The sequence below is a fragment of the Coturnix japonica genome, chromosome 1, assembly GCF_001577835.2.
Source record: "Coturnix japonica isolate 7356 chromosome 1, Coturnix japonica 2.1, whole genome shotgun sequence".
Lineage (NCBI taxonomy): Eukaryota > Metazoa > Chordata > Aves > Galliformes > Phasianidae > Coturnix > Coturnix japonica.
Window position 1 is genome coordinate 51,216,548 of NC_029516.1, and position 27,234 is coordinate 51,243,781.

Here is a 27,234-nt window from a genome sequence, read left to right on the forward strand (position 1 = left end):
AAGACAAAGATTTTCTGAAGTCTCTAATGGTCCATAGGATCCCTATTTCTTCTAAAAGTTTTACTTGGCACCTGAAAACTTCCTCCCTGTTTCAAAACCATTTTCTCTTAGGGAAGGCTCTCATAAAACTGAGATTAAATACTACCATGAAAACATAGTGCTGTTCACAAGAAACAGCGACTGGATGAGTAAGACAAAATCTGCAGCCCACCTAAAAATAGAGATGCTAGTAAATATTTCCAAAGGTCACCAACATACTGGAATAACTGCTCTGAAAGTAGAAACTGAGATTATTCTTTTTTAACAGCTTAGATTTTTAAGAATTTTAGAATTTTCCTGTATTTCTCAACTTCATCAACTTCCACTGTGCATTTTTATATTTCTACTTGAGTTAAGGCATAAATTTGCACATACCGTCAAGCCTTTCCCCCCTGCATCTTTCATTATTCAATGTACTGAAATTTTGCTATATGTTTTGATAGGCAACACACTGACTTGCTGTGTTTTTACTGCTGCGCTGCATGAAAATCTGATTATTTACAGTAATCAGTTCCATTGCAATAGAGCCCTGGAGTATGATTAGGATTCAGACTTTTTTTGTAGGGTAAGCTACTTGCAAAGCAGCCCTTGAGTTTACAGTACTACCTTAGATATGACTTAACTGGAAGAATGAGTATTCCTGAATCAAAGAAAGGCTTTATTACCAAACTCCAGGCCAAACAGCAAGCTCTGTTACTCCTTTAGATATTAATGTGGCTGTGCTCACATGGCAGGCAGCAACACCAAATAGGACTGAAACATAGTGAAACAGAGGGAGGGCAAAATCTGAGCAGTCAGAAACATCAAATTGCTTTTCCTTGCCCATTCACAGCTTTTTACTGACCCTAGTGCAGTCAGTGTGAATTTTGCCAATTAACTTCAATAGGAGGAGAATCTGGGTTGGATTGAGGTTTCCTGTTCCTGCCCACAGCGACGCAGATGTACGGCAGACCACACTCAGGAAAAATAAAAAAGGGCAAATTTCCAGTTGCTGTGGCAACAGGAGGGATGATTCTCTTCACTATCATGTAATTTTGAAATTCAGTAAGTGCTTTGTGCCATGACATGTGTTCCTCTCCTCTGTCAAATTTATGGTATTTCTTTCCTCTTGCAGGAGGCACACCAGGGAAATAGCATAGGAGAAAACCATGAACACAAATAGCCTCTAGGAGCCTTTTCACATTTCCCATCTCATACTTTCCAAAATAGAAAAAGCATATATTCGAACAACAAGTAAAAAGAACTGCCTTCAACATACAGTTCCCAAAACATATAAGATGAATTCAGACCACTCTGTGAATGCACTTCAGTGAATGTGCTATGACTGGTATAGAACTGCCTTAGAAGAATGCTAAGACTTCTGCCACAGAAAACATCCGCTAAAGGCTACACAGACTGTCCAGGTTTGGCTGCTGCCACCTTCTTTTCTCACCCTCTCTTCTACTGGGGAATCTCTTGCTGCAGTGCAAGCATTTCATTAAGGGCTGTAAACACCCAGTGTCAAAATAATATGGCAAGATTAAACATCTTCAGGAAAGCAATGGAATATACAAAATGTAACCTATGGTTCCCAAAATACTGACAAAGGCAGTCAAACCAAAGGCGATGCAAGTGCAGTTCTCTTCCCCTCTTCCTCCCGTTCTCTGTTCTACAGGAGGCAGTTCTTAGGCTGGCAGTTCTCTTTTCAGGGTATGAAGGCAGAAAAACTGGCCTCTTCAGCCAAGGACAGAGAAGAGACTGAAAACATATGTTCTCTGTGTTTGGGATGATTCAGTTTAGGTATAGTACCTGGGTAAGAGCACAGATGGTGTAAACTGCTGATTCTCAGAGTTGCAGATTTATATTAGCTGAGATTTTACTTTAATAAGTATATTTTTACTAAAACAAACAAACAAACAAAACCTCCCCAAACTTGCATACAATTTCCAATGGGAAATTGAGGAAGTAAAAATTAGCATGACTTCTTCAAAATAATGATGTGAGTCACTATCCGTAACCTAAATCTCCTAAGCATCAGCATAATATAACCAAAGCAAAGGCAACTAAAGAGAAGGGTTGATCAGCCTGGAGAAAGAAAGTTTTGGGGATAACTCACTGTGCTCTTCCAGTATTTAATGGACTGTTCTAAAAAAAATTACAGTCTGAGGGTGATAAGAGAAGGGGGAGTGGGTTTTAAACCACAAGAGGGGAGATTCAGGTTAGATATTAGGCGGCAATTATTCACTCAGACTGTACTGAGGGCCTGGCACAGGCTGTCCAGAGAAGCTGTGGGTGCCCCATCTCTGGCGGTGTTTGAGGCCACACTGAATGGGGCCAAATAGGCAGGTACAGTAAGTGTACCTGGAGTTTCTGCCTCTTTGTGGTGGATGAAGCATGACAGTCAAGCATGTCAAAAAATGAAGTGAATATGACACCTTAGGAAGTCTAAACTTTAAAAATGGAGTAGCAATTGTCACGTGAATAAAGACTGAAATTCAGAAGTATCAGGAAATACAATAGAGCTTAAACAATGTGATACCTGCAATTGAACAAAAGTATATACAACAGCCTACTAGAAAAGAAAAAATGAATGTGATTTATGAAATATGAACAACCAGAATACAAACTCCTCAACTCTGCTAGGTGGGGGCAAGCATCAAGGTATCTTTATTGGCTTGAGGGTTGGGGCTGGAAATGGGAAACCTGATGTTGCTTTTTACCTTTCATATTCAGTGCTATTGGCTTCTACATCAGAGGAAGGCAACATGAAGACCCATTACTTCCAATGTTAAAAATGCCTTTGTCAGGAAGGAGGCCAAGGTACAGCACCAAACAGTATAGAATAGTATAGACTAGCAAAGTTGGAAGGGGACTTCAAAGATCATTGAGTTAAGGCATGTTATTGAGGGCATTGTCCAAATGGCTCTTGAACATGACAGACACAAGGTATTAACCACCTTCCAAAGAAGCCTTTTCCAGCATCTGATCATGCTCCATAGTAAAGCAATGTTCCTTAATGCTCAGTCTGAGCATTAGAATAGCTTTTGGTATTCTGTTCTTCAGAGACTTCTTAGCATGACTTTTCCCTTGTACATGGCCAAGCTGTGGACACAGCTTTCCTTCACATTCTGAGCAATTACTGTCAACAAAGGTATAATGCTATGATACACCACTAGACACTGTAGACACCTGTTTGCAAGTCTGGTCTGTCATGTAGTAAAAACTGATTAAGGTGAAGAGAAATTATATATTATGTAGTAGGGGCTGGTTAACACCGCTGTCCCTGCATGATACTTAGAACCAATGGCACTTAAGAAGCTGCATAAACAGTTTGGAAAAGAAACAGGTAAGAAATTTGCTAATAGTGCATAATTCTATCATTAACAGGCAACTGTGAGAAGCTCTTGAGAAACTGTCAGATGTAATATTACATCTGGTTTTATAAGCCCTTTCTTACAAAACTCACTTTATTAATCCCAACAAGAACTGAAAGGAAGCTGGAGATTAAATCTTCCTGTTCTTACTATCACTACACAGAAAAGGAGTTTGTTAGCTCCAATTTGGACTGACCTCACCACACTGCAATGAATGCCACGAATCTACATCTGTCCTATCCCAAAACACTTTTACCAAAGCATAATTAATTTTATGTTCATTAAAAAGGAAAAAGCTCAAATTAGAAAGTAGCCCTGGCAGGTTCTTATCACAGTACCTACCTCTCTGGCAACAATTTTCTTTACCAGGCATGCCTGTAGGCGGAACTTCCCATAGAAGTAAAGGGAAAGCCTCCTGGTAACTTCAATGACCCACCAATCAGCTTCTCCACTCCAATGCCATATGAGGATATCAAGCACTATCCATTACAGTGGCGCTTTTTTCTTAATATTGAACTATGTCTACAAAGAAATGAAATGGGGTCGCCAGACATGATCTTCCATATATTGTATTCCACAGGAGAGCAAATTTTGGCCATGAATAAAAAAATAATTACTGAGAGATTACTGAGGTTAAATGATAAAAGCTGTAATTCCTATGAAGGCACCAACATAAAAGTAACATGTCCTGGGGAATTATGAGCAAGTGTCCCCAGTGACCCCCACAAATCCAGACACTTAGATATCATAGATATGACTTGATATTAATGACCCCCACAAGTTTCTTTCTTTTTCTTTTTCTTTCTCCTTTCTCTTTACTCTTTCTCTTTTGTTCTTTTTCCTTTTTCTTTTTCTTTTTCTTTTCTTTTTCTTTTTCTTTTTTCTTTTCTTTTTCTTTTCTTTCTTTCTTTCTTTCTTTCTTTCTTTCTTTTCTTTCTTTTCTTTCTTTCTTTTCTTTCTTTCTTTCTTCCTTTTCTTACGTTTTATTTATTTATTTATTTATTTTTCTGAAAGTGTTCTGACAACTACAGGGCATATTATTCAGTCTCCTCAAAGATCATAAGAATCTGATACAACTCTTGCTTTTTTTGCATAGGATTAACTTTCCAATGTCCAGTCCTCCTGGACATGTATGGCTTTGATCTGATCACCCCATGGATTTTGCTTATATGTTAACCAGGGAGCTATAGAGAAACGTCTTCTCTTCCAAAATTAAGTTCGGATAATGCAGACTTAAGTAAGGAAAACTAAAAGTAGCCCCCATCTCCATTAGCCTAAAGGTTCAAACACTGATATTTCCCAGGTATGATGGAAATTAGGTATGACCTATGATGACAACTGCTAGATGTTTCTGAAGTGATTCAGATACTGGTAAAAGATAAGGTGGAGTTAGAACATAGAGCTAAGGTAGTTAAATGTAAGGAATCTTTCTTCAAACCCATTGTTCTAATAAGAAGAAAGAACTGGCATATTCTCACTTTGTACAAACATATTCTCAGCTCCAAAACAGAAGAAAAGGAGGTAATTCCTTTGCAAGAAATGTCAGAAAGCTAAATTCCAGCCTGGCAAAAGCAAATGCAACTCCAGTCATTTCAATGGAGCCACAGATGGCCCACTTAATGTACAACAGGGTTGACTTGGCCCTTCTCCCATACTGTGGCATTGCTTAGCCTAGAAACCTTTGCTTTCAAAGTAATTAACCATGTGTCAACAGTCTGCAACACTGAACTTCAATTAAATAAATGAATAGGAGACAGATGTATATTTTAAAACTTACCACAGTAGTAAACTTCTAACAGCAAGTATTGATCTTTTTTCTGTTTAATATTAGGTTCTAATTTCAGTACTACAGACAAGAAACTGAGGATCAGCAGAACAATATCAATTCTTTTACACATATTTCTCCCTCCAACATATTCCAACATGTATTTCACTTGGATCACATATAAGCATAGTGAGAGCCTCAGGAAGAACTTGCTCTGCCCTATAGGCAATCTCAGCAGGATTGGAGCAGGTGGGCATAGGCTCCCTTGCTAAAAGCAGAGAAAGATGGACAGAAGAAAATTGCTTACTGTTTCGAGGCTTCTCCTCATCCATGCCTTCATCTTCATTTTCTGGGTCAATATCTTCTGCTTGAGTTATCCAGTCTAAATAGCCCTTCAAATCCTCCTCTAGCTGTTGCTTTTCTCGTAACTTCTGGAAATCTCCACGAGCCTTAGCCTTCTCTCTTTCCTTGGAAAATTCCCTAGCAAAAGGGAGGGAGGAACAGGATGTGGGTCAAGGGAGAGGAAGAGATTGAAAAACAGTGAGTTAGATCGATTTCCATCAGAAATTATCCATAACCTATGTAGTACACCCAGCCTTCTCTATTCTTTCAGGACAGATGGGAAAGAATATCCTCGCTATGTACATTTGTGATACAGTTGGAGCAACCACATTTTTACTGATGCTTTGGAGAACACAATTACCGTTTTTAATCTTTTCATTCTCAGATTTGTTTGATAATTCAAGTAAAACTCACATGTGGTGCTTATGTACAATACCATATACCTTCTAACATTTTTTATCACTTGATATTCTCCAACACTTATCCATGAATATCTTATGTGAATAGTGGCCAACTTGATACAATGATGAACTGTTTGACAATAATCTGACATCTGGAGAGTAAGACAGTGGCTCTAATTTTCAGCCAGGTCTCAATCTGTCCATAAGATTATAGGTATAATCACAACTAAATGGCACTAATTGTAAGTGTAAGTAATGATACTCACAATTCTGTACACAGTTAATTATGTGCAATTTCACTCATGGGAGTGGACACTATATTTGAAAATTTAGATCTCAGTGTTTTATTGTAGGCATTTGATATTCAGGTCTATTCTCTGAAATGAAACATTTTTCAAATCTCAAGATGAGTAGACAAATCTAAGCAGTAATGCCAGAAAGTGAAACAGAGTAGACATCTGATTACTTGATGGAAGACCACTATTGGAAATGTACAGAGGGCAGAGCAACAAGAATTTAATGTTGCTTAGCTATGATCCAGGATGTTTGCTTTGCCTTCTTCTCATCTGCTGTGCCATTTCTTCCTGTATGTCAGATACATCTATACTATCCTGTTTTGTTTTTTTCTCCTAGAAATGCCAATCTACCTCCTAATGTTTGTCCTTAGGCTTATTCCCAAAAAACAAACAGGAGACTTACCACTAACTTTACTGAAGTAATACTAGGTCTATGAAAATCCTACCCAAAAATTAATGAGTGTCCCATGAAGTGTCCTTAGTTTCCAGTAATGACGCCATAGTACTTCCCTCCTGTCAGGTCAAAACCCACTGAAAGATTTCCATTCACTGTCTTTGGATCAGGTTTTTTTATGTTATGAGCTGTTCAGAAAACCAGCACAGCATCAGAATTAAAGTAAGATGTCTTCACTTAAAGATGAAGTTTGTGACAAAAAAAGCCTGTGTGATCCTCACTCCTGTCACAGTGCTTGCCACATGTCTCTTGGGTCAGTGATAAAGAAGGTGGAAATGAGGAAGAGAATCAGTGGCTTCTTAGGCCCAAAGAAGCCAACCCTGGGACCAAACAGCTGTAAGGCAGAAAAGCCTACTGCCAAGTAATGACCCAAGTAATGGGCAAGAATGACCCCAACAGTAACAAAACCTCTAAAAAATATTTTTTAAAAATCTAATCAATACCAACTATATTTTGCTGCTTCAATAATATGTTTTTTCTGGGCCTTGCACTGTACCTCATTCAAATCAATGAATTAACTCTTAAAAAAAAAAAAAAAAGAAATAAAAATAAAAAAAAAAAGAAAGAAAAAAACCCAATAAAACATAAATCACCAAACGAAGCTATGCGTTATTAAACCAGTTTGAAAACTCAAATTCCAGTATTCCAATAATTGGGTCATAAACTTGTATTTTGGAGTCTCTAGAAGCAGTTTTGAAAGGGAATGGGCTCTCAACTCCAACTGAGAACTGCTTGTGTTTATATGTATATAACTTGCAAGAGGCAGCTTAAGAAACTGCAGTGTGAGGAATATCATGAAATAACAAAGTTTGCATAAAGAGATTTTTCTGTGCACTGAACTGGGTCACTTAATTAGATATATCTCAGTTGCGAGCCTGCTTGGGTCTTGCCAGCCCCATGCACTGTCTCCCTCAACTGGGACTTGGGCTGGGAGAAGAGACGACTAAACTGAAGCAAGATTTTAGCATGTTAGTATGTTGAATGCATAGAAGTTAATTTGTTACTAGCTTTTCAATGGCACAACTGAAAATATTTTGATCCTTTAGTCTAAAAGGTTTACCTTCCTCTTTCCTTTGTACAATGTATGGTATTCCAATTTTCATACGATTCTCCAAAGAAGACAACTTATTTAAATTATCTCAATTTCCACGCTCTGCTAACATTAAACTATTGAGAACAGGTGGCTCAGGAAACTGCTAATGCAATTCCAACCACTTGCCATGTAGAATGCCAGCCTGTACTTGGGCAAACGTAGTTCACAATGAAGAATTATTACCCATGGTCATTTACTGTTCTATGTGAAATGAGTTGGTGACCTCAGTCCAGCTCCTATTGGAGGCAGGTGTGCACAGTACCTCTGCCACCATCGCAGCTGGTAGTAAATGTTCATTGTTTGCAGTTTCAGTGGGGACGCCAAGCTTCCAAATAGCCAATAAGCTTTCTGACAGAGGTGCCATCTTGAGCCTGGAGGTGGCCTTCTCAAAAATGAATAAATAAATAAATACAATGTCAGGATAAGGTCAGCAGAGGCTAGCAGAACCACCTGATCTTAGCATGAATTCTCACATTGAGAGGCGTTGTGGAACAGCTGAATTCTAGCAGTTCAGACCTCTTGCTTAGTGCAGAATAAGGCTTCAGGCCCACGCTGACAGGTACAATGAGGATCTAGCCTGTTCTAGAATTGGATAAGGAGGTTGGTGGCCCTGCCTGTGGCAGGGGGTTTGGAGCTTGTTGATCCTTGAGGTTCCTTCCAACCCAAGCCATTCTATGATTCTATGATTAGAAAGGGTTGGAAGAGGGATTAGAATAGGAAGAGTCCTGAAAGGTCAGGAATACTGTTCCCGCTGCTTCCAGGAGGAGCTACAAGCACAGCCAGCCACTCTGATCTCTTCTTTATTGGGAAGAGAATCAGAAGCAGTCTAATGGGCTTCCAGGATCTTCTCAGAGCAGAAGAAATGGCTGTTCTCTGGCCTTCTGTTTGCTTTAGAAAACTTACTGTTTGGACTGTGTCCCGGGATTTGGATCAATGATAAGCAAACTATAAAATAAATAAGAATCTATATGCTTCCTCATGAAGGTCTGAAAGTTGAGCCCACACTGTCATTTTTTCCATCACTAATCAACTGAAACAAATAACACAGAAGCAAATATCTCTGCTCTCAGAAGACCTGTAGCAGTATTTTCACTACTCTCAGTAGTGCTGTGGACACCTTTTTTCTTGGCTTGAGAAGGTCAATTGTATGATCTGCTGGCTGGATATTTCCTTTGGAATACAAGAGTTTTAATATATGCTCAGTCAAGACAGGAAGATAATGATAACTCTGTCATACTATGTAGCTTAACATGTGATTAGTAAATTCACTAGAAGAATTATGAATGGGTAAAACACTGAGGAAAAATGTATTACAGATGAGATCTGCAGGCAGAACAGAACTCAGCATTTGATTTTGCAGGTGCAATCAAAGCGTCTTTGTGAGTATAATTAATTACACTTATGTATTCAGAAGTGATTAAAAAAACCAAGCCAATCTATCACTGATGAAGTCTACCTACACAACATGCTTGTTAACATTCCTGATATAGATAAATAGGGATAAATCAGAGATGCTCAGAACGGATCTACAAAGATGCCCAGGAATATTGCTTTGTACCTACACAGAACAGACAGGTGGATCATCTACACAGAACAGACTAACAGCAAGTTTATTAAAAAAAGCTGAACCTGCAAAGTGAAGACACTTTGCAACTCAGCAGAATTTAGAATTGCTTTAGAAAGTTAATTGTTTAAGAACTGCTTATTTAGACCAAAGAAAATTTAGAACATTTCTGCCATCATTTCTTTTTTCTTTTCTTTATTTTTTTTTTCCCCTCCATGGATGCAAATAGTTCAGTTTCTTTTTACTTTTCTCCAGTTGGGAAAAAAAGAAAATTGCAGAAACAGTGCAGCTGTCACAATACTGTGAACACAGCCATGAAGAGTGACTCACAGCATAAACAAGGTGAACTTCATCTTTAATTTCAGTTCTCCCTGCAGACTGTTTTCATCTCTCACCACTAGCTGTGGTGGTCTAGCGGCAGTATCTCAGGAGATGGGGCATCCAGGTCCCAAAACACTTTCTTTGGTTGAAAAATGAAAGAGAGAGGAAATGTAATTTTCCACTTATGTACACAAATCCAAGTGTTGGTAAATTGAATCAGCGCTGCTTCAACAATATGCAGTCCTCAGGCTGGGCTCACAGGCACTGTTTATCCAATCAGATACTATATAGTCTTTAACCACCATCTTATGTGGTCCTTGAGTGCATCTCTGATACTATAGACTGCTTACCCACTGTCAGGTGGTCATCTTCCTTTAATGCTGATCCTTACCTGCTGATCAAAGTATCCACGTGGAGAAAGAAGGAACTTACGTTTTAAAATTGTACCTAGAATATCACTCTCCAGAAATCCAAATGCAGACTATTGCCTCACACTTCATTACTGGGGATTTTCTCCCTCTCCATTCACTACTTAGAAACTCTTCAGTTTGTAGCAGCTGTCTTAGCTGCATGTAACCTTCAATGGAGTAATGAAGACCCTTCAAGTAGATCTGCTATTACCTGTCTCTTCCCAGGATGATCAAAGGAAAATCTTCTTCTCTAGTCCTACTACTACCCTTCCTATGCTTCTGTCACACTGAGAATGTAACTTATGTGAAGCATCAAGTCCTCTCTCCTGTTAGGAGAAGATTTGGCACGTTTTATGATCAAAGGACAGGAGACTTAAGGGCTGCCTGCTCAGACAAGTACTGGCTCTGACCAAATTCATTCAGAGCTCATTGAAGGAGGCACAGTGCTAGAAACAGTGAAGAAAAGGATGCACAAAAGCCCTTGTATCATAGTTATCCATTTGCATGGAATGGCTGTAGGCATCCAGTCATTCCCAAATACGGTATTTGAAGCCTAAATCTGGGAGATCTTAAAAAAAATCTAGAGAGAAATGTTCACTGGCTTCATTAACCAGCTCCCCAGGGGTAATAAAGCTTTTAACTCCTGGGGGCAATATCAATTGCTTTTAATCAAATCTACCAAAATGATGCTTTGCAGTGAGGGTTATACTGCAGAACTGAGATACAGCTAGAAGTTTTAGGGATATTTAAACACTAGAAGAAATTCTCCTGCTTCTCTGCTCCTCCTTAGAAAAAGTCAGAGGGAAATGATCTTTTCTTTCTGAATAATTCTGGGCTTGTAATGCACACAACTGAAATGTGCTTATTAATGAAAAAATGTATGCAAGGCACACTCCAGGGAAAAGTGTCCCATTAGGCTGTGCTTTAGAGATATTAAGCAATGTGAGAACTTCTCATGTGAGAAGACATAATTTGGTAGGAATCTCATCCCACAGCTGTGAAGGGATTTGTCTCATAGTCTCATTCTTCCTTCAGTCCCAATGACTCTTCCAGAGATTTTACTGTAATCCCCTTATTCTGTGGTGAATGGTATATTTTACCTGCAGGCAGTTTAACAGGGGAACATAGTGTTGGCCTCTTCCCAGAGAGTATGGGTAGAGATTTCAGGTAGAGGAATATGTTACAGGCAGAGTTGTCTTGTATTTCTTTTCTTTTTTTTCCCTTAGTTTTTTTTAAATGACAGTTTCTAGATTACGAAGGCCATGTTTTGCCATTTGCACAGCAATAGCCCAGGCTTTCTACTAAGGTTCCAGAGATCAACCCGCCATTGTCCGTTGTCTCAATAACAACAGAGTAGGAATAAAAATACAAATTTTAAAAAATAAACAGTAATAAAACATTTTCCTGGTACTGCTTACCCGCTAAGTACACCGAGAACCAAGTTAAGTACAAAAAATGACCCTATGATGATTAGTGTAACAAAATAGATCCAGGGCCAGTCCCTTCCTATGGCATCATTGACCTGGAAGAGTGGAATGATAATTAGTGAGACAAGCTCAGTTTCTGAGCACTGCAAGGCTCCAGCCAAAGAGATCCCAAGTCACCAGCAGTAAGATTTTCAATAATAAATTTTCTGGAAATTTATGGAAGGGCGGTAGTCGCGATTTTGGATGCCCTGATATTGAATTTCCATCAGAGAAACACACCTCTTTCATTACCTGTATTGTTATTTGCAAAGTTTAAATACTTGGCCAAGTTTTTTGAAGGCTGATGTGAAAGCTTCCTTGGATTCAGATTTTTAATCCATCCAAAAGAATCCTGGTGACAGGGAAGAACCCTTATTATGGAGTCTTGCCCTGTAGCATTGGAAAAAGGACACCAAAACTGTCAGCTTACCCGCTCAACACACCAAGTACCAGATTTAGAACGAAAAAGGATCCAAAGATGACCAGACTGACAAAATACACCCATGGTAACTCATAGCCCATAGCGTCCTGCATCTGGAAAGATGAAGGAAAGTTAGAAGACAGAGAGGGAAAGCAGAAATGAATAAGCAAAGGAACAGATGGAAAGGTTTGTAAACAGAGCCTGTGGTTGATTTACACATGATCATAGCAAGTGTTTCTGTATGTTCTTAATGGTGCAACCTTTCCTTTGATTGCTTTTTTTTTCTGGCTGTTTCCTTACAGGCAACGATTAATGTAGGCTGATGTCTAGTATAATTGAAGCTGCAGTCTATCACTTTCTGGAATTTACCCAGAGCAGAACATGGGCCCAGTTGATGACTTCCGAGCTTCTGTTCTAACCTCTGTGCATGTTTTCTTCCCAGGAAAATATTGCTAATTTTTGCTAAGCATTGCTTGAGTGTGTTACCAGACCACTTTTTTTCCCATGCATACTTTAGAGAGAAGCACATGGTAACTGTGGAGAAATACTAATCTTTCCCTGACAACGATCTTGTAATCTTTACAGTTTACCACAATCAGGAGTAGTAGCTGTATGCTTTTGAATGAAGTCCTTCCAAGGCCCAACATGTTCTAACCCGGTCAAATGTTCTCCAAAGCTTTCTCTCAAACTTTCTTTCTTTCTTTGATCATGAATACCTCTTTCAAAATCTGACTACTACACAACTGAACACTGAAAGAATTTGAGACTGTAAATTAAATGGTGTGAACACTGATCTAGTTTTAGTATACAACAAGCATCTGCAAATGAAGCAGGCAGACTGTTATTTTAGTACCTGGGCCTGTATTGTGTGTAGAGCAACTCTAGCACCTAAGATATTTATGCTAAAAGTATGTAGTCTATAAACATCATTTTATCTTGAAGTCTCCTCTGAAGTTCAAAATTTTGGAAAGAACCTCATTTTCATGATGGTATCAAAATAACAGAGCCCCTTCTTCTTTACTTTTCATAAACACTTATCTCCTGAGTCAGACATAGCATCATTAGAGAAACAGATGGCGCTTAACATATTCAGTAGCACTAAAATGATTTCTGAACTTAAACTGCAAACTTTAAAGTACCTAAATGGCTCAAAGAAACATTGGTTCCTTTGTTCTGCATGTGTTTAAAAGTTTTATCATGAGTTGTTCTCTCCTTCTAGGAAATGCTCTCTCCTTTGCAACCTAAGCATTTGTTGTGATCACAGAAGAAATATTCTTCCATACATGGGCAATGAGACACGCATTAGGAGAGGCAATCTGACTCAAGATTCATAACAATTCAGGAAGAGGATTTCAGACCATCAGTAAGACAAGGCAGGAGAGTAACGCTAATGTAATCAGTTCTTTGTGGTTGGAAGTTCATCATTCATTTTCCTTTTAAAGTACAGTCACTAAAGTCCTTGTCTGGCAACAGTCCACAGTCAATGGGCCGATCCAAACTCTGTCTCAGGGCTCCTTCAACTGCGACATAACTGGAGGAAACTCATTAAAACACAACCTCAAAATCTGTCTCTATGAAAAGAGTTCATCATCTCCTTCAGAGGATTAATAGATTTGTGGTCGGAACACCTCTCTTCAGAAGGTTCTTTCTAACACTATCTAAGCATATTACCCAGTTTCCAGTTGAATACTTTCGTACAATTGCTCAGTTAGTTTGGAAATATCACTAACTATTCCTTATGCTTACAAGCCAATTTTCATCCCACTTGGCCAAAAAGTAGATGCCTTGGCTCTGAAACACAGTAGTGCTTTAAAGAGAACAAAATACCATGGTGCAACTTAGAAACAAATATTCACCCAAAATTGAAACACGGCAATGCCTAATGAGAACATAACACCATGGTACAAAATAAGAGCAAACATTCACCCAAAATCACAGCAGAGAAATCATACAGGCAAAATGTAAGTACCTAATCTGGACGTAGGTCAAGAAGTGAGACTTAACATCCTCTCCCTTTTACCAAGAATGCTACTATCTATATAAAACAGCCTACACAAACAACAGTTACGAATGTCTTTGAGAAACTGCCATAAGAATTTACACAGGCACATTGATGACTTGACTTCCCTTTAATTATGATGGATGGTGACAGAAAAGCCTCAGCTATGTGGCATTTATCTCTTGTCCATATTTTTCTTTAGCTGGAAAATCAGCTGGAAAATTACAACTTCTCAAAGCTGTGGTTTGAATGAATCCTAAATAACAAATATCAGAATTTCTGGTAGAGAACTGAGAGGATTGTCCCTTTGTACTACTCCAGCATGAAGAAATTTCCAGATGGCAAGAAACTTCCTTTGCAACCTGGCAAGGTACATGACTACAGTATAGCATACTCTGGCTATTTCTACTGCCTGCACAGTTGCATAATGTTCTTATCAGCTAGCATTGGTACAAATTAGTCTTGAAAAGCAAATCTGTGTCCTGATATAGTAGAGCAATTTGGACTTCTCAAACTGAACAGTAATGGAGTCTGTTTTTCACCTCCTTTTCAGTGACCAGGCATGGTGGATAAGCTAAGAGGCAGAGACAGTGGTACCTTCTCAAGAGCAGAGAAACCACCAGTATTTGGCAGACAGTTGAATATTTACTGTCTATCTCTTGCTGGACTCCATATGTTGGATGCTCTCACATCTAATTTTTTAAAGCAGAAGGTGAGATCATTCCATATAATGTGAGACTGAGACACAGGTGGTAGGAAATGATAAATTGATATGTTATTAGGTATTTGGTAAGCTGTGTAAAGCCAAATAAATAATCTTTGATATTGTGACAATACACTGTAAGTTTACTATTTCCTCTAGAAGAACTTCTCCAAGAGAAATGAAGAAATGTAAGCTGCTTGGCAGAAGTTGGGGGAAAAAGGAGCACACTTACTGAAAATAGTAACATATCAACATTCAAGAAACATTTAATTCTTGGCTAAGATTGTATCATTCCAGATACCTGGAAATGCTTCCTCTGAAGTGGAACCATCCTAGAAATCCACGATAGACATGCCACAACCGAACAATGCTTCCATTCAGGTACCATTAATACCTCACATCTGTGTTTGATTAAAAATGCTTTCTGGAGACATATCATAATTCTGCAAATACATGGCTATTAATCACATGTGTATGTGTACGTGCGTCCTTTTGACTGCAGCTGGAGGCTTTCATTTGCAAAAATAGCATAGGTGGTACAGTTGATTTTTCCTAATTATGCTGCTGAAATGGAGAAGCTGCACAGGGTCAGGATGAGATCAAAAGGAGATCTGTCATTTACACACTACTGAGTGCAGAAAATCTGGTTTGCAGAATATATATATATGTATATATATGTGTGTGTGTGTGTGTGTGTATATATATATGTAGTGTTCCTGTCTAAAGTGAACAGAAAAGGGATCTCTTACAAGTTACCACTAGGACAAACAGCACAACCATTGATAAATAGTTTAGCTCTCCGGTCACTGAGTGCACTTTCTCTGCTTATTTCTCACTGGGGTGTTTATTATTAGCCACATGAATCACAACAGAAACAATGGGTCATCTACATTGACAGGTCTGAGTAAAGGCTATCAGCCAGTATGGGTCTGAATGCCAATATTCCAGCTACAGTATTCAAGGTAATTGTGATCTGGTGTGAACTTCAGTACATGTGGGACACTTTCTAAGTTAGCTGGAAGCACTGCACTGGTGTAAATCTACAAATGGTCATTTACAGAAATAAGTGCTAAGTTAAACTGCCTGACCTTTTACAGCTCATGTCTTTATCTTTATATCTCACTTCTGCCAACAGTAAGAAAGTTGATACAATTCTTTATGCTGATGTATCATTCCTTAGAGGCACCTCAGAGATCAGGGTCTCAGATTCCTTCTCTTGATTCACTACATTCCCTCTCTAGCACTGTGGGGTCATCATTTAGGCTCACGATGTTTCAGCCTTCTAACCTACAAAGTACAATACTGCCTTGACTCGCTGGGTACTGTACAACAAATTATCTTCATCTCAGCATTTAGGTGCAGAAGTTGACTGGCACTGGTGTTACAGAAGCTGAATTAGGCTGAAACTCCGTCCCCTCTAGGAAGACGTTTGCAAAAGAGACTCCTTATTTAGCAAATGGCCTCTGGAGAACCCACCTTAGTCCCTCAGGTAGGAATTATTAAACTTTGCTCTGAACACACACTGATGTGATTGGGATGAGATCCAGACTGCTGCAATATACCTATTTGCTGGGACTGAAAGCAACAGGAGGTGGTTTCTCCCTAAATGGCAGCTATGACTCTCTTAACATCAACATTGTTTTGGCTAGTTTTTTTGTTTTGTAGTGACTGTAGGGTCCATTATGGTCAATAATAATAGGTGCCAGATCTCAGCATAAATAAATGGAGCTACTGTCTGGTCATCCATGACATCTGTAATAAGAGGACACATTTACAGTCCCTGGAGACAGACTTGGTTCTATTTTCTAAACAAGAACCAGAATTAAGGAGAGTTTACTTTCCATGTGACTTGATCTCTATTTTGGTGCTTTAGGCTAAAATACATTCTGGGGAATCATGGAATCATAGAATGGCTTGACTCCTTGACAAGTTCAGTTCCATCTGTGCCTTGGCTTTCCTGATCCCATCTCTATATGCTCAGACAGCATCCCTGTATTCTTCCCAGGCCACACATCCCTGCTTCCACTGTCTGTACATTTCCTTCTTATCTATCTGATCAGTTTAACCAGCATGTCCTTTCTCAGTCAAGTCAGTTTCCTGCCATCACTTCTTGATTTCTTCTGATGGGTGTTGGAGAGCTCTTGTGCCCTCAGAAAGGTGTTCTTAAAGAGCTGCCAGCTCTGTTCAGTTCCTGTGTCCCTAAGGACAGTTTCCCAGGGAATCTCATCCAATAATTCCTTAAACAGATGGAATTTTGCTCTCCTGAAGTTCAGGGTCCTGACTCTGCTCTTTGCCAGGCCCATATTCCTTGAGATCACAAACTCAACCACAGCATAGTTGCTATAGGCCAGTCTGCTATTATCTTAAACTCATCTCCTTAATTAAAATTAAATGATGAGATGAGTTTAAAAATCTTAAACTCATCTCCTTAATCTCCTATTATCTTAATCATCTCCTCTGCAGTGGTGAACACCAGGTCCAGTAACACTTCACCTCTGGTTGGTTTGTCTAATATCTGGACCAGGAAGTTATCCTCAGCAGACTCCAGGAGTCTCCTGGATTGCTTGCAGCCTGCCATGTTGCTTTCCCAGCAGATATCTGGGTGACTGAAATTCCCCAGTGCATTAATTGCAACACATATCTCTAAAATTCAAATGCATTTGGAGTCAGTTCTTTCCCTCTGGACAAGGCAAATAATTTCACTATGAACAACTTCACTATAAACAGACTAAGGGAATCAGATTCTGCTACTTCTCCCATTTTTTTCCCCTCTTGCAAGTCAAAGAAAGTGCTCAGCATCAGAATCATAGAATCATAGAATTACCCAGGGTGGAAAAGACCTCGAAGATCATCAAGTCCAACCAAAGCCTAACCATAGTACCCTAACTCTAACAACCCTCTGCTAAATCATATCCCTATATCAGGATAAAAAGAGGGTATTTCAACATATTTTGAGAAGGTCTGGTGGACACTGTTTACTGTGAAACTGCTCTTCCTTTTCAAGCATACATAATTACTAAGACCTTAGAGCTGCAACCTTCAACATAATCTCCTACTGGTAACACCAGAATTTTTGATTTTGTAGTTTCATAATCAGAATTACAACCAACATTTGTGGTAAAGGCCAAGGACTGGAAAGTATTTATAAATGCACTTTAATGCCAATGTCTTGCAGTTCTTCAGAACTAGGTGAAGACATTGGAGCCACAGGAGATGTTGTATTCTGGTTGCTTAGAGATATTTTTTTTTTTTAAAGGAAAATAGTCTGGCACATTTTGCAAGTATGTAATTCATTTCAACAGCACCATAGTTCAAGTATAATGTTAGAGGTATATTATCTATTAACATAATAGTTCAGCATCACCAGGCACATACGGGACATCTTTCATCCAGTTAATGGGAGGGGAAGACACAATTCATTAAATTCTGCTGACTTTGCAATTCACATACCCACACCCATACATTTTCTGCCAAATGTCTTTGAAAACAACTGATAAACTCAATCTAGAGGAAAAGTTTAATCTGTCACAGAAGGGCAGCTGTCACTGGAAAGCAACACGCCACTCATGCTGAATGGACAACTGAAGAAAAATCTGAAGTCTGTCTTGTTTGGTGCACAATGCTAGAGAGCAGAAACTTAACAGAATGCAGGTAAGCTAGGGTACCAAGGCTAGCTTTCTACTTCTTGAATAAATTGCTAATTGATTTTTAATGTCTATAGAATTTTATGATTGCCTTTTACAAACACAAATGATTCAAGTTTTCTATGATGAAGTGTATAGCCTTTTACAGAGTGACATTAATCAAGAGGAGCAAAGTACTCAATAAAACTAAAGCACAGCAAATCTGGAATTTTGGCCTAAATAATAATTTTATGTATTTATTTACTTATTTTTCTTTGCAGTCTACAATGAATTTGTGCAGATCACTGCCTCGGGAGATTAGCTAGCCAAATGTGATGGTTATGGCCAATTGCAAGATCTCTAGCTGAAACCGAATCTTGCTTGTAACCATACAGGAAAATAAAATTGGAGAATATGTGGAGAAAGAGACAGCATAAATAAGAAGTGGCACAGGCAACACTTTGTTGTCTATGAAAATAGCTTCCTGCTTGAAGCCTTCATTTTGAAGTTTCAGATTCTGTGTTTGCTGATGCGTTTGGAGCCTGAATGTTGTAAGGCCGCGGTGTAGCTTGTCAATAAAAATGTAAATAAAGCACATTTTTTTCTTCAGAAATCCCTGCCTGGTCTCCACATACACCTCAAGTGATTCTATTTGTAGTGCATGTCCATCTGACTCTACCATTCACAGAAGGAACAAAAGATTATATTTAACCATCATACGTCTTTAAAGGCAGATCTAGATTTATTGCATTATTACCCTAGGGATGAATATTCTACCTTGCAGATCCTTCAGTATTTGAAATCTGAGTAGTTGTCTTCACTTGGTTGGTTTGTTATCTAGTACTCATGTATGCGCACATTTTAAAGCATATGAGTAATTCCATTAAAGTTAATAGTCAATACTATTGGTACCAGTAGAAATAAACTGAAATGCGTAAGTGCTCTGCTTGAATGTGATAGGGAACAGGACTAGGAGAAATATATGATAAGGACCACATTTTCTGAAATCTTTTGGCAAAAAACTCTATAAAATTATAAGTGTTGCATACATAGTGACTAAGACATGACAAAATCATTGTTTGAAACAAAAAAGATTTAAGCATTTCAGTCTAGACAATCTAGTGCACCATGAGAAGCATTATCATTTATCTTCGCAACCTCAAATACTTCCTGCCTTACTGAGTCTTTAAGACAGGTGGTAATGAGTGGGAATTGAAGGTCTCAGAGTTCACTCAAGGCGAAAGGAGCAAGAAGAGGGGTGAAAAAATACAAAACCCCAATTCTCAAATAAGCAAGAACACACTAAGAATAGTAATAATAATAAAAAAGAAACTAGGCTTACTTTTATGGACTTGGGGACAATATAATAAAATTTATTCTAAAGGGTAAAAATATAAGCAAAGGACTCCAGATGCTTTTGCTTTCATTCTGGGTAGAATTTCTTTCTAAAAACTGTAATTTTAGTAGTCTTAAAGGGACTCTAACCCACAGTTGCTCTTTAAAACTGTTCTGAAATGTTCTATATTTTGTTGTTGGCACTGTCAGATGGATGTAAAGGAGAGACTGGCCTCAGTCTGATGACACTCAAAGGAAGGAGAAGCACATTGTTTTGCTACTGTTATTTTTTTTGACAATTACGTTTGTGTTAAGTACTTATGAGAAAAGCAAATTTTAAGGTGTGTTGTAATCTCCAAGCACTTGTTTTTAAGGCTTTTTTTTGTTGTTGTCTGACCTCAATCACATAATTTTGGAAATTTTGTTTGTCCATATGGACAGCTAGAACCTTCTATCACAGTACCCTCAAGACAAGGGCAAGGCAGAGCTGGGGGGAGGCAACTGCAGAGGGATCATAAAACAGTGAAAAGAATGCCTTATCCAAGTTACTCTGATATATGATCACTGTAGGATGAAAACAAACTGATGTAGGAAAGAGTCATCATACCTGGACAATGGGAAAAATATTACATAGTTCAAGATTCCTATGTGCACCTTGATACCTCAGTTGTTTTGTATGTTGTGTGGTGATGGAATGAGAAAACTGAAATTCCACTCTGAACTAGAAATAATAGCAATTTGTTCAGAATTCACTGCTGGAGCTGAATGGAGCCGTTTACTGAGATAGGGCTGCCTTGATGAAGATAACAGAAACATCAAGGAAAGTGATTGATTTGCAATTGAGAACTCCTGAGAAAGAATCAAAGATACCGCAGCAATGGAAGATGAATCCAGAAGAAAGAAGAGGGAAGCAGAGTCTTCAGAGGTTGCTTCTTCAACCCTGTTAACAAAGGCTATGCCAAATCTGATCTGCATGTCCTCATCCTAGGACACTAATAAAGGAGACCTGATTACAGTGTCTGCTCTGATCCATGAGAACAATAGTTATTTTAGAAAAACTTTGGATATCATCATTATTTTCATTGATATGCTGTCTAATTTCCCTGATAAGAAGTGGAAATATCCAGAACTGACCAAGCTTCCCACATAGCTCTATGAAGAAGTGAACGCAGTGCCAGGCTGAATATCGGAGCCACAAAAGCATGCACTCCTGTAAAAAATATGACCTGGTTGGCTTGAAATTTGTAGTGAGACTGTGTAATAGCAGAAATTTTGCAGAATAGCCCTTCCAGGCTGCTGCAATTTGTGCAAGAATGAGGCTAGAGGAGAGATCTTTAAACACTACCTCACAACTGTAGCTGCTAGATGGTAGATAAACTGAAAACATGTAGAATGGACATTTGAGCTTGGCTGGAATTACACAGTCACAGCGGAATGGCATTTTTTTGCTATATGAATTCCTATCAATGAAGAAAACATAAAAGACATGAAGAAAACTTTGCTTTTTGTTCCATATAGTACTCAGGAAGTGTGCTGTTACCGACAGAATTTGCCAAGCTTATTTCTTTATAACATCACAGAGTTCTGTATTCATCACTCATTAAATATTGGCCCTGCCTTTGAGTAGATATGTGCTCTTTTGTAGCTGGAAAGTCTGTATAAAGTCTGAGATATATATATAAAACATTTTTCAGTCATCTAGCCCCACATTACCAGTATAGTATGCTTCCACTATGTTTATTAGCCTCCAGTGCATAGCTACTGGACTCCACAATGTTATATTTCATTCTTTGGTAAGTTCCTATCTTCATATTTCTTCTGTTTATGGCTTGGGTGTACATTGTTTTTTTGCAGTTGGCTGTTCTTTAACAGACTGAGCTATTATAGGAAATATGAGGTCCCTGGCTGAGCCTAGGAAGAGAATGAAAATTTGCATTCAAATACCAGCAGGTCAAAATGTCTGTAGCACACAATGATTGAGCTGAACTTTTTCCACTGCAAGCTATTTCTTCTGAAAATGCTCTCTGATCCCATAGTTATACGGCACAGTACTTTGTGCTTGCAGAAGTGGTAGGGAAAATATTGGCTTTAGTGTGCTCACTGTTGTCTTAAATCTGTAATTTTAAACAGCCTTCACAGAAGTCCACAGTCCAACTTCAACTGATGCTGAAGGTCACTGGCATTTGACTTCACATTTTTCATTTCCAAACAGATAAATGAAGATCAGCTCCCCCTTCATTTGAAGTAAACAACACTGTTGCTTAGTTTTGTTTTCACAGATTTGCAAGACTTAGTAGCACCAGTAATGCTCCAAATAGATGTGGATTACCACGGCAAATCAACTATTTAAGAAGCAGATTTTGCTGATATAACACCAGTACATTAACTGTTGGTAAGAGAAGTACCACTGGGAAATTTCTGTGGGCAAATATAATAAGGGAGGGAAACCAGAAATACAAACTGGAGGCCATTATGTATCTCTTCAGAGTGTCTGGCAATACAGGGATACTCCTACAGAACACATTAGCTACGCAGATAGAATTCCTTTCATCAAAGGCAATTAAATTCTGAGCTCCAACAAGTTTCCTGCTCTGCCACCTCACTCTTTTCCCCAGGTTTAATATGTAAGACAGATGAAAACAAAACATCCAAAAAAGAAACACAACACAAACAAGTGAACAAAACAACAACCAAACCAAAATTAGAAAACCACAAAAACAAAAAAAACTAGATAGGCTGCCAACATTCATGACCAGGCCAATTCATCTCAATTCTCCCGTTTCAACTACATAAACCATTTTCCCATAAAACCTATAGCACTGCATGGAAAATACAGGCGGATTCAGGACATTCCTGGGCAGCCTGGTCTAGTACCAGATCTGAAGGTTGGTCGCCCTGTCTGTGGCAGGTGGGCTGGAACCTGATGATCTTTGGGGTCCCTTCCAACACAAGCCATCCTATGATTCCATTCAGGAGATGTCATAACTGTCATTGAAGTCCTGAGTTTCTGTACTTGCACGAGCAATTCAGATCCCCTTTTGCCAACATTTGAGTTTTTGACAGACTTCACTGAAGGCAGAGAACTGAACCTATGTCAGTGGAAGATCAAAACTCATCCTTCGGTATACAGAGTACATGGAGATCTTTGAGGGCAAGAGAGAACAGAGATGCATGAAACACATTTAAAATATCTCCAGCTACAGGATGATAGATAGAACAAACTGACCAGGGGATTCCAGAGTATTTCCCCTCTTCTTTGTTACTGTTCTAGCAGTGATAGTAGCTTAAAAATAACACTTTGGAACTCAACTTTCAAAAACCTCCACACAAACTTCCTAAAACACAACAAATGGAACACTAATGACAAACCAAAATCTCTCCATATAGGAGAGTCTCAGCTTACATTTGCATACATGCATTTTTGTTTAAAATTTTTCTTTGGCCTGTTTTAACTCAAAAGTGAAATACTGCTACGAAACTACTGTTAAGTGATAAAACAACTCACATTCTACACTGTATTGCATCTTTTGCTCTTTGAGGTTGTAAATAATAATCCCCTCTAAGTTATTCCCTCAAAAGCGTGGTGATGTTTTGTTTTTTAAGGGTGGCTCAGGTCACCCTTATGCTCTGTCTGCACTGAGACTGCCTGGGCCATACAGTCCAGCAAGGAAAGAACAGACCATACATTGATCCAGTCAGAGCTCTTATTAAAGTCACAAGGCCCAGACTGAGCAGGTCTCCAAGGATTACCACAAATTGACTCTGGAACTCCATACTTCTGTTCTTGATCCATTTTGCTTGTTCATATAGGTGGCTGTCAGACCATTTTCCCTGTCTCATGCCTATGCAACAACTAAAATCAAAGTGACATTATCTTTGCTTTCTTATTGTGCCACTCTTTCAGGATCGTGAGCAGTACATCTATTTTGAGAAGACTTCTGCCACTTAACTGTCTGCAGCATCCTGCTCAAGTCAGATCTCTAACCAGAGACCATCACCCAGTAAAGCTTCCCATTCTTTCACGTGGCTGATTACACATCAAGTCAGTTTGTTTGGTGAATTTGCAACTTGCAGAAATGGCGTGTAGTGGCCTCCAAAAATTACTCTGACTTGTGTGACTTAATTGGGATTTGAATTTAGGGCTCCAGAGGCAAAAATCACAGAGCTTTGTGTCTTGCCTTGTTCCCCTTTAAAAGGAAAAGGTTGATCTTTGAAAAAGTCATCCAGAAGCCCAGAGGCTATTTAGCCACTGGGCTCATAGCTCTTTCACTAAAGCTACTGCAGCAGTTGCATCTCTTACCACTGCTTAGCTATTTAAAAACCTTTTCATCTTTTAAAGGCTTTGGAAATTCACTCCAAAAGAATAAAATGCTGATTTCAGGGTAGGAAATATCCCCTGGGATGGTGGGTTTCCAAATCTAAAGATTTCATTTCACCCTAGAATTCTAGGCTTTCCCTTCCTGCCTCTGTTTATTTTGTACTTACATTTGCACAGTTGATTATCCAGAAAGGATTTTCTGCCTGTTTTATTGTATTGCAATTTTATAACTGCTTCTATTTATCTCAGTGCAGACTGATAGGCAATTCTACAGCAAGTATATCAGAAGGGCACCAACTGCTGCATGCACAAGAGTACACAAATGCATACCGTTCATCCATTTACATCGTTAATAAAGTCCTTATAAAAAAAAAATAATGAAAAATGGTATTGGGAGCTGTACATAACCTCTACTTTCTTTAGGAAAGGGACGTGGGACTGTTGAGTGTTTCTTGTTTTTCTTTTTTGCAACTTTGGGTATCCCACTTTATTTTGTAGATAGTATCCCAATCTATGATATTGCTGAGAATTCATTCTGTATTTTAGATGATGAATCCAGCTTCTGGTTGTGAAGTCACACCCAGAAGTCTCAAACAGAATGTTTTATATCTGGACCTCACAGTATCTGATAAGCATGCTACCCATTCACTAGAATTCACCATACCCATTCACTGAAGAAACTACTATAGGGAAATCTGAATGAGGTGCAGCTGTATGCAAAAATACAAGGCCCCCCTTCTCTTTTTCTTGAGATTCTTAGCAGAAATACTAAGTAAATAAGATGAATATAACGCCCAGGTCTGACTCCTTCTAGATATGCTATAAAAAGTGGGGGTGTTCTGCAGCGACAAGCCCTCCGACTGAGCTCCCAAATTTTCATTTTATAATTCTTGTCACTTTCTATCTTCAGGGAGATGTCCCAAACATTTTTAGGCCTCTGGTCTGAGTGCAGTTTATATGTTAGAAGACAATAGTTCTAAAGGAATCCACAAGAACAGGTAAACCAGACATGACGGCATGACCACACATCAGAGGGTCTGCAAGTTCTGTGCAGACATAAATCCCACATAAATCAGAGAAGAAAGTCAATGTTAGTGGACAAATTCTCTGCACAGGCTGGAAGATCTTACTATTCACAGTAAGACTGGGGAAGGACTGGTTGTTTTGTCTTATGTCTTGAAGACAAGATACTGAAACAAAACCAAATTCAAACATAAGAAGTACAAATAGTAAGTTCTTGAACCACCACTTATATTCTGACCTTGGACATATTCTCTGGTCTTGTTCTTTCCTGGGGACCAAATAATAAACCAGTCTGTTATTTGTGAATCTGTGTGGTGGATCTAGGTCCAAACATAACACCTCTGAAGACAATTTTTTCAGCAGACAGGGATCACCAGATCCTGAAAAACTGTCAATAGGGCCAAAGCAGTGCACCCACAAACAGAGGCACTCAAATTCCTAGGTCATTTAGAAGTGTCCAGTAGCTTAGCTTTTAATTTTGTAGCTCTGGGATAAAAGATTAAAGACATGGCAGGTCTCCATGGTGATTAGACATCAGCAATTAGGAAAGAGGCTAAGGTAGAACAAAACAAGAAAGAACAGAGAAAGGGCAACAGAATGACAGGGCTGTTAAAGAAGTCCTTCCTATGCAGGAGCACCAGGCAGAGGGTCTCCCCTAACACCACCCATAACCATCCCATTAAAAAGCTTATTTTTAATAGAGAGCTTCTCTTCATATGGAGGAATAGGACTGAGAAGCCCAAAGTTGAGGCCTGAAGGGCTCGTGAAATCTTTATTTCACATAATTAGTATGCCTTTGCATAAAGCAAATGTGCAGAAGTAGGTTTTTGAGGCAAGTGGCAAACAGCAAGTCACTGCTGTTACACAGCAGCACAGACAACCATGACAGTTGCATATGCAGTTGTTCATGAGAAAAAGGAAAACAGATTCATGTCAGCATTCATACCAATTGAGCATGGGCTGTACTTTTCCAGGGCATTAATACTGTGGCCCTTCAGTGCTCTGAACTGTGGGCCCTCTCCCCTTACCCACCACTGCTACAGGAGATGGAGAAGAAAAGAACTCTGCAATCCCAGAGATGGGTTGCTCATACTTGCGTGCTTATTCTTTGTTAATTTTTCACATCCAAAATGCCAAACCCTGCCGAAAAGATGATTAAAAAACCTCAACCCCACAACAATAAAAAACCAACACTTTCTTGGAGGGATAGGGGTGGATGGGGAATAAACACCATGGAAACACGTAGACACATATATTCTTAGAATCAGATCATTCTCTTGTGCGGAAAGCCTTACTAAATCAAGCCTAAGCGCTACAAGAATAAAGCGTTATAAGGAAAAACACAGCTGGTGAAAATTGGTTGCAACTCTGCATTTAACGTCTTCCACTTTGTGGCACCATCACTGTATTCCTCACATCTTCCTCACTGGATGCAACAGGCTGCAGAGGGATGAGAAAAGCTCACAAGATGTTTCAATGTTGTTAGCAAAGTAAATTATACTTGTTGTTCTGTTTGTTCCCCATTTTAATTCCACAACAGGGATTGTAAGGTTGATTGTGAGCTTCAGTTTCAAGCTCCATTTAGTGACTCTTGGAAGTATTATCTCACAGATTCAGAGATGGGAGGCTTTTCCAGTACAGTCTGTCTGACCCACTGCATCTAATGTCCATGCTGTTCTTGGGTATCTGATACTTCGAAACATTTTGACTGATTCAGTCTCACTACTGTATGGTGGCTCTACTGTGCTGCCTTTGATTACTAAAGTGTTTTCTTGCCCACAGGCTGGGGAAGTCTACCAAGGATTATTCAGTTAAATTAGAAGGGGTCAATCTGCTATGTGCCAGTTCAGGCATCTCTTCCAGAGACAAGTTAGTGCCATGGATCTGATCCAGAGCTGGCCTTAGACCATGTATAATAATACAGTCTTCAGTTTACAGTCAGAGCCCTCAGGTAAACTGTCCCTGGAGGCACTGCGTGCTATTTTCAGAGATTCAATGAAGCCTTCTAATGCATTGTCCAAATGACATGGGACAAAGCCAATATTCTAGAAACGATGGCAGGCTCGAGGTTGCTCGTTACTAATAATCAAGTGGAGAAAGTAGAATTACTCCATCCTAGAATTCAAGCTGCAATGGCCAAGCTGTGTGCAAAAGAACTCAGGGTGAGGCTCTCCATTACCCAGCAATATGAACAGCTCAGTGCAACAATATTCCCTTCTGTTTTGCACTTGCTCTGTATCCTGTTTCATTTATGTATATGATTATGTAATTGCAAGGGAGTGGAGAGACCAGGCACTTAGGACTGAGG

General features: G+C 39.0%; 1 protein-coding gene across 1 annotated transcript in view; it reads right to left on the reverse strand.

The window, feature by feature from the left end:
* Positions 1-27,234, reverse strand: part of CACNA1C (calcium voltage-gated channel subunit alpha1 C) — a 451,547-nt gene that overhangs the window by 128,449 nt on the left and 295,864 nt on the right. The window contains exons 8-9 of the mRNA XM_015865321.2: positions 11,457-11,560; positions 5,465-5,637 (exon numbers count right to left, since the gene is read on the reverse strand). Of these exons, the coding sequence (XP_015720807.1) occupies positions 5,465-5,637; positions 11,457-11,560 (277 nt within the window). The remainder of the gene's footprint in view (positions 1-5,464; positions 5,638-11,456; positions 11,561-27,234) is intronic.